The sequence below is a fragment of the Cervus canadensis genome, chromosome 21 (assembly GCF_019320065.1).
Source record: "Cervus canadensis isolate Bull #8, Minnesota chromosome 21, ASM1932006v1, whole genome shotgun sequence".
In the NCBI taxonomy this organism is placed as follows: domain Eukaryota; kingdom Metazoa; phylum Chordata; class Mammalia; order Artiodactyla; family Cervidae; genus Cervus; species Cervus canadensis.
In genome coordinates this window covers 19,349,820-19,358,383 of record NC_057406.1, presented here as the reverse complement: position 1 = coordinate 19,358,383, position 8,564 = coordinate 19,349,820, and the positions used below count along the sequence as shown (strand labels likewise).

General features: G+C 38.8%; 1 protein-coding gene across 2 annotated transcripts; it reads left to right on the top strand.

The window, feature by feature from the left end:
• The first annotated feature begins 2,185 nt into the window (after window positions 1-2,185).
• On the top strand, window positions 2,186-7,399 carry CLEC12B (C-type lectin domain family 12 member B). 2 transcript variants are annotated; one of them, XM_043440931.1, is made up of 6 exons: window positions 2,186-2,304; window positions 4,126-4,224; window positions 4,677-4,895; window positions 5,400-5,554; window positions 5,959-6,074; window positions 7,094-7,399. In XM_043440931.1, exons 1-6 carry the CDS (start codon window positions 2,214-2,216, stop codon window positions 7,242-7,244), a joined length of 831 nt encoding a protein of 276 aa, XP_043296866.1. In that variant the 5' UTR covers window positions 2,186-2,213; the 3' UTR covers window positions 7,245-7,399. The 2 variants fall into 2 exon arrangements, with proteins under 2 accessions (XP_043296866.1, XP_043296867.1); XM_043440932.1 differs by lacking the exon at window positions 2,186-2,304 and having other exon boundaries at window positions 4,124-4,224; window positions 4,685-4,895.
• The last annotated feature ends 1,165 nt before the right edge of the window (window positions 7,400-8,564 follow it).

Genomic DNA, 8,564 nt, shown 5'->3' with positions numbered 1-8,564 from the left:
TATATATGGCCGAGTCCTTTCAATGTCTACTTGAAGCTATCACAGCATTGTTAATTGGCTATGCATGCATGCTAAGTTGCTTCAGTGATATCCAACTCTTTGTGACCCTATGGACTGTGGCCCACCAGACTCCTCTGTCCATGGGATTCTCCAGGTAAGAACACTGGAGTGGATTGCCATACCCTCCTCCAAGGGATCTTACAGATCCATGAATTGAACCCATGTCTCCTGAGGCTCCTGCATTGCAGACAGATTCTTTATGGCTGAGCCACTGGGGAGTGGGGGGTGGGGGGTAGGGGTGGGGTCAGAATTTTCCAGGCTGGACGGGAGTGGGTTGCCATTCCCTTCTCCAGGGCATCTTCCTAACCCAGGAATTGAACCTGGGTCTCTTGCATTGCAGGAGATTCTTTACCATCTGAGCCACCAGGGAAGCCCAATCAGCTAGTCACCAATACAAAATAAAAAGTTAAAATTAGGACCACCCAGATAATACAGGATAATTTCCTCTCTCAAAAATTCATTATCTTAATCACAGTTGAAATGTCCCTTTTGCCATATATACTACCGTATTCAAAGGTTCTGGGGACTAGGACACAGACATCTTTTGGGGGCTTTTTTTCTGCCTACCACAGGTTCTTAACAACAATTTACTTTCTTGTATAAATAAGAATGTTTTAAAAAGTATGATGGGATTGGAAGTAGATGCAGTCCTCTAAGAACTGTTAAGTCCAATGCTTGTTGCGACTAAATAACAAACCACACATGTGGTATGCTATTTTTTCTCATATTCACCCAAAGAAACAGCCAGAACGCTTTCTATATAAATTGTCAGCTCTTTATTACTCATTGGGGTATTGCTGAAACCTATAGTTCCAGCTGTGGGTTAACTTCAATTTTTGTGCAATGGGTTTATTTCAGTTTTGTTGGAAACACCTTTTCAGAGCATTTTTAGGCCTAAGAAAAGACAGAGCTTGGTTATTTCAGCAAGTTTTTTTTTTTTTTTTTTTAATGGAATGTAAGTAAATTGTAGCTGAAAGAGAGGCATAAAAACACACTGACCATTTTCCCATTATCAGTGCTCCTTATGAATATCCAGCACTATCCACCCCTGTGGTTTCCCCAAACTCTATCTTCTGATTTTTCATACCTAGAAGACCACATGTTTTCCATAGGAATTTCACCTGTCCTTCAACAATGACTGTGGGCTGCCGTTGGGCTAAAAGCCAAACGAGCAAACACATTAAAAACAGAAACAAAAGCACTTTCCCACGTGCCAGCCTCATTCTGTCCCTAACCTGCCTGCTTTTTTCACTCTCCTAAACATCAAGCAATCATTTTTAAAATCTTGTTCTAAGTGTTAGCTGTTACCTAAAGGAGCATTATTCCGTTAAGAACATAGTCACGTAGGAAGGAAACTCCCATAATGTCCCATTTCAATAGCTGTTATTTCTTCTCTGAGCCCATTGCTAACACCAGCTGTCGGTCTGTCTCTCACCAACATTTCTTTTTTAATCAGCAGTCATATGTGGGTGGTTTTCAACTGTACAGCTCTTCCTGTCTTGGTATGTGTAACTACAGAGCTCTTGCTGTCTTATATGTGTCCCCTTGATACCCCATATGAGTGAGTGTAAAGCAAGATCCAGGACTTCCCTGGTGGTTTAGTGGTCAAGACTCTGGAGTTCTACTGCAGGGGGACATGGATTCAATTCCTGGTCAGGGTACTAAGATTTCACATGCACAAAGCACTTCCAAAATATTTTTTTTAAAGAGCAAGTAAACCAGGTTCACAGGATTAGCTGACCTTAGACACAGGCAAAGAGGACAACCTGTGTCATTATTAAGACACTCAGGGCAGCCTGAGCTGGGAACACTCAGTCCCCAGCCTCCATGCTGAGAATCATGGGAACTTCCCCACAAAGCCATCATCCCTGCTCCACTTCCAAGTATCCTTTCTTTGCTTCAGCAAGAAACAATGCTGAAGGAGCAGGCAGTTGAGATCTATAGTATTTTGATTGCTAAAGGCAACAGTTGCTTTCTCTCACTTTTTCTGCAGAAAAACAGATCTTCATTTGTCCTGATGAGGGGATGGTGGGATGGGTCTTGGGTCAGTTGGGTGTGAACATAAGAACTCCCAGCCTTGCAAAGAACATTGTGTTCCCGGGTCTGATGATATTGAAACATTAATTACGCATGAAGTTGAGCTTTCTTCTACAATGTCTGAAGACGTGACCTACGCGACACTCACGTTTCAGGATTCTGTTGCAGCAGGAAATAATCAGGATAGAAATAACCTAAGGAAAAGAGGTAAGGGTTCAGAGATGGCAAGACGTGATCTTGGGGGATGGACAGGTGTTAGATACCCTGAGGTGCTGGCTTTGACATTGATGCTTTTTGAGAGGTCTGCTGTGGAATTTCCAAAATGGAGACAAAGTTGGAGAAGCTTTTGGTAGAGTGGTGTGCTCTACATTGAGGAGGAAATATGTGGCTTCCAGGACTTTTTAAAATTGGGAGATATTGCTGTGTGTCACCAAGCTCTGTGTTATAGTGAATTATTTCAGCTGAGGATGCCAGAGATTGAGTTTGAGGACTGAGATTTCTTTTATAAATGTAGTCCTTGATATTTATACCTTGTGAGAGATGCCAAGGGGAATATCGTTTTAGAGGCCTGTTTGGAAACTTCTAAACTAGAGAAGTCGGTGGGGATTTTTTTTTTTTTTTTTTTGTAGGATTATCTGAACTTTATCTGAAAAGATAAACTGGAGGATGAGTGAGGTAAAAATAGACAAGAGCTAGCTTCTGTCTTATAAGTACTTACAAATTTTTCAAAGGGAAGTTGAAATTCCCAGTATAATTTGTCATGCTGAATCAATATTGATATGTGTATAGTATTTTATATACATGATATCATGCCTTCATCAAAATAAAATTATGAAAGAAATGGAACAATAGTAGTACTTTCTCTGAAATATTAATGAGAAAACTGAGCTGGAAAACATTAAATGACTTAACCATATTCATGCAATTGTTACATGGTAGAGTTGAGACTCAGTTCTTATCCTTCGCTCATTCTCTTGTACCAAATTGAAAGAAATAGCTGTTTCTGTGATCAGGAATCCAATTTAATGAATCAGACTACATCCTTTACCTTCAGGAATCTGCTGATAGTTTAGGACAGTTTGTTGTCCGAGTCGTCTATAATGTCCTCCTGCTTTTTAGATTTGTTTTTATTTTAAGCATGTATGTGTATATATGTGTATGTGTGGTTTTGGGGATGAGATACAAAAAGATGATAGGATAGACTTTGCATGTGTCTAATAAAGGTGGTTATACATTTCTGTTTTGTTGTTAAAAATAATTTAATACTTGAGAAAAAGGGAGTGGTGAATATGCTGCATATGTCAGAGCACCTGGAGATTGCATTAATCTATCTGAGACACTAAGCTAGATGCCCCTAGATCCAGAATTAAGGAATAGGAAGGTGAGGTAAGTATAAAAACTATAAATGTATAAAGTTTTATGTATATACTTGTGTATATAAGTATAAAAAATATATATGCATACATGTACATATATACACATACATATATATAAGTAAGATATTACATTTTGAAGAGTTATCCTCTGGCTTTGTGGTCTGTTCTGCTGTTGGTATGTTATCTTGTATATTCATTCATTCTCCCATTCAGTATCAATTCACTATCTACTAGGTGAAAAATAGTATACATAGTAGATATAAGCAGAATTCACGAAACACCTGCCTTGTGGAGGTTTGTGGTTCTAAGGGTTTCTTCCATTGTTGAGATTATCCAGAGAATTTTCCACAATATCTCATTCATGAATTCAGTCATCCTGAAGAAGAAAGATGTGTGGTGATGTAAAACAAAAACCTGAAAATTAGGAGGCTCTTAAAGCAACGGAGGATGGTGGAGAAAAGAAAAACTGGAGAAGAACTGTGGTGGGGCCCTTGTTTTGTGCCATTTTAGATATTTTGGAGATAGAGGATTTGAAGAAGCAAGAGAGACATTTTGATATCTGGATGGTTGTTAAGTAGGAGAAGTAAACAACTCAATGTGTAAAAACCACAAGGCAGTTCTGTTTGCTAATCTTTGTGTTGGCTTTTTTCAGGGTATCCAGCTGCATCCTCCATATGGCGTCAAGCTGCCCTGGGTCTGCTAACTCTTTGTCTGATGCTGTTGATTGGGCTGGTGACCCTGGGAATTATGTGTAAGTGTGCTTGCATCAAACTCAGGGCAGGGGATTAGGAAATATATCTGTAAACTATATAAATTTAGGTTAGATTATATTAATATGATGGGTGCCAGCATCATAAACCCTCTAATGCTTTCTGCCACCTCAGCTGTCTCTCATTCTCTATGTCTCCAAGATAAACCTGAAAAAGATGTACTTCATTGTTACAAGGATTTTGGTTGTATATGAAAACCGAATATATGGTTTTCTCTTGACAAACTAGACTATGAAGACGAGTTTTATTTTTCTATTTTTTTTTCCTAAGAGTTGAAATAAAAAGGCATCGGGTGTGTTTTTTCCATGATACCTGGATTATTAGAGACTACCAATAAATATTAAATCTAAGCACTATTTCTGTGTTAAGAGAATTATCTACAGCTGTCATAAAGAATGGAAGGCTATATATGAGTTTGTCTTCTGTCTTGGAGCTTTGCAGATGTCCAGTGAAATTAACTCAGATTCAGACAAACTGACTCAACTCCAGAAAATCATCCACCAACAGCAGGACAACTTATCCCAGCAACTGAGCGAGTACAGAAACTTTCCTGTGGAGGAGGAATTTCTCAAATCACAAATCTCCAGTCTATTGAAGAGGCAGGGACAAATGGCCATCAAACTCTGCCAAGAGCTAATCATTCACACTTCAGGTAATCAGGACTTGCTGACCAGTCAGATCAAGTCTGTTGCTCTGGTTTAGACTGATGATGTGCACCACATCAGAATATGAGAGGGTGTTACCAATGACTTCTAATGATGCTGCCATAAATGTACAGAAGACCAGGGAAAATAAGGTTTTTCTTTTTTTTTTTTAAACACGGAGGTGAATTTGGGAAACATCTTGGGATGAGATCAATCTGGATATTTCAGCTCCTCATTTTGTGAACTATTTTTAGGTGATCCTGTTGTTATAAGGAGTTAAGAAATACAGCTGATATTTCTGAGGCCAGAAGACTGAGCCCTGAAAAGAGTATTTCAGTCACCATTGTCCCAACACATAATCTTGGGTGACTTACTTCCGGGGGCTCCTAAAGCGGTTTGTTTTTAGGGTGGGGGTTTTGAAGCCCCATTGTCAATTTGAATGATTTATTTTCCAGGTCCTGGTCTCTCCAGAGTTGTTGAGTTTGTGCTACTGGGTGTAATTTCTTTTTCAGACCACAAATGCAATCCTTGTCCTAAGACCTGGAAATGGTACCAAACCAGCTGCTATTACTTTGCAATAAATGAGGAAAAAACCTGGCCTAACAGTAGAAAAAACTGCAGGGACAAGAACTCCACGCTGGTGAAGTTGGACAGCCTGGAGGAAAAGGTCAGGTTGAATCTCTTTCCCTGGTTAGAGAAATTATTCATGTATTTGAAAGTAAATAGAATTTCTGAGTCACATGGTAGGAATTCAGTGCATTTTGAGTAAGAGTTGGGCTTCCCTGGTAGCTCAGCTGGTAAAGACTATGCCTGCAATGCAGGAGACCCCCAGTTGATTCCTGGGTTGGGAAGATTCCCTGGAGAAGGGAATGGCAACCCACTCCAGTATTCCGGCCTGGGGAACTCCAGGTCACAAAAGAGTTGGACACAACTGAGTGTCTCAAAGAGGGACAAGACTGAGCGACTTTCACTTTCACTTTTCACATGAATTTCGATGAATGGTCCCATCTCTCTTACTCCAGCAAACAGGAATGTGGCCCTCACAGAACTTTTCCCCGTTTTCTCTTTCAGGATTTTCTGAGGTCACAACGACTACCCAAGTTTCCTTTTTTCTGGTTGGGACTATCTTGGGATCCATCTGGCAGGAGTTGGCTTTGGGAGGATAGCTCTAGACCCTCTCCATCCTTGTAAGTCTCTAATTATTGGGGAAAGAACCAAGTGAAAGATATTAAAAAAATGGAATATTAAGACAATAAATGTGAATTATAAGAATTATACATCTAGATACAAAAAAGTACAACCTCCAAAGAAAAGAGATCTTCATTAGTAGAGATGGAAATGAGGAGGAACTTATTTCATTTGTGAGATAAATTCACGGCAGGACACTGAATTCCATCTATTAGTTTAAGCTTACTTCTCTATTTAACAAACACAAGTAATACTTATGATGTTCAAACTATTATTATTCCTATGATAAAAGCCCTGTTATATTCCCATTTTATAGATTAAAAAATTGTCATAGAGAGAGTAAACAAAAGTGTATACATTGCAAGTAAGATTTAGTGAGCTAAGCCTTGAAGTGAGAAAAGAAAATTATAGTGTAGTGCAGATCATTTGAATAAAAGCAGTCCAGGGCATGTGGAAGATTTAGACATGATCATCATTTTCGGATGACATTACTTAAGAGTTATCATCAATTCTTTAGCAGAAGAACTAGGAACCAATATCAGAACTACATCTATGCTGTCATTCATTTCCTCTAACCTCTGTTTTATTCTCTTTTCATGCCTCACATATATGTAAATATATACAAAATGATATTTGTGCATAGTAAAATGTAACATATTCTTATACAGAATGTGATTTTATTTTTGTTTTTCTTCAGAAAGTTCCAGAGTAAAGGAATCCTAGTTCTTTTAATATATAATCTGCACTGGGTAGTTTCTATCATGTTATGGAGAGAATAGAAATTCTCAACTCCCGATTTAAGCTTCCTTCTTAAATAATTCTATCTGAGATCATGAGTAATTGGAAATTAAAAAAAACCTCAAATATGCAAGCTTTAGGGATTTTGATGGTTGCTGGCCGCAGAAGTCTTTCAACATTCACACGCATGGTGTTTCATTGTCAGGGAAGTGGAAAACATTGAATTGTGACCGTTTCAAATGTTATATTTGTAATTAATTTAAAGTTGATTCTTTTTCAGGTTTAGTGCTAATGAATATGCTCAGATCAATGAATCCAAGGGATGTGCCTATTTTCAAAATGGGAATATTTATATATCCCGCTGCAGTGCTGAAATTTCTTGGATTTGTGAGAAGACAGCTGCATTAGTGAAGATTGAAGACTTAGATTAATATTCTTCCTCCAAGATATAAGGGACTTATGGTTAAGGTGATATAAGGAAGGAAAAAACTTTACTATTAAAGGGGAAAAAACCAGATTAAATAGTCACTGTCTCTATATTTAGACCATCAGGCAACAGGCAAATAAACTTGCTGCACAGAACACACTCCACATCATTGTCTGATGCCTTCTGATCTGATGTTCTTGGTATTTCGTCTCAAGGTTACTGGAAACCTATAAGAATAGCTGTTCTATGACCATCTTAAATCTCAGACTCATTTCACTGAATTTCCTTTCTCTCAAATAACAGACTTTTCTTGCTTTGTTGTTAAATACCCCCGAGTGAACAGGGGCGATGTGTAAATATTTAATAGCCAGAACTGAGACAGACCACAGCAGTGGAACAAAGTCCAGGAAGCCTGTTGTGACAGTTGCTGGATCACGTAGAAATCTGGGGGATCCTGGAGAAGGGGTATATGGGCCCCCGAGGTGGCTCAGAGGTAAAGAATCCAGCTGCCAATGCAGGAGACACAGGTTTGATCCCTGGGTCAGAAAGATTCCCTGGAGAAGGAAATGGCAATCCACTCCAGTATTCTTGCCTCATAGTTCAAGTAAACAGGTTTACTAATTCTCATGTAAGACTGAAATGGAAGTCTCATATACACAGATTTAAAAAGCAACTTTATCGTTTCTTTTTAAAAGTAGCCTACTGCCACTGTCATTCCCAGAAAGATAAAATTATTCATCAAAGGTAAAAAACTCTGCACCTGACACCTATACACTGGGCTTTTCTTTATTCTCATGGGAAAGCTGATTTCTTCTATTGTTCCTCTCCAGAGAGATATCTGCTATTAATAATTTTGATATATTTGTTGGCTAGTTTGTTTGCAAAAAGAGGTTACAGTTCTTTTCATTGAAATCTTGTGTCTTTTAATTCTTATTGCATGGACTCTCTCTCATATTCACTAAAAATGACTGTTTTTGTTTCTGACCTTGGAGTGACTCTGAAATTTGATCAGATTTATTGCTCATCGTCCTCTCCCAGCTGCTCTGCTATCATCATGTTATCCCTGGCAGCCTCTACAGCGTAGGAGTAAACCCCAAGGTCGTCTTGAGGATATATTAGCTTCTTGTGTCAGAATAGTTTATCCCTCATTGCTTTTTATGGTAGCTTGGCATATGAGACACAGTGTATCTCAAGAATCTCAACCAGTCTCTCTGTTTCTACTATCCCTCTTCCTCCTGCCCTGGTTAGAATTCCTGGGAGGTATTACACACACACACACACACACACACACACACACACTGCTTGGGGAGAGCCCAATTTTGTA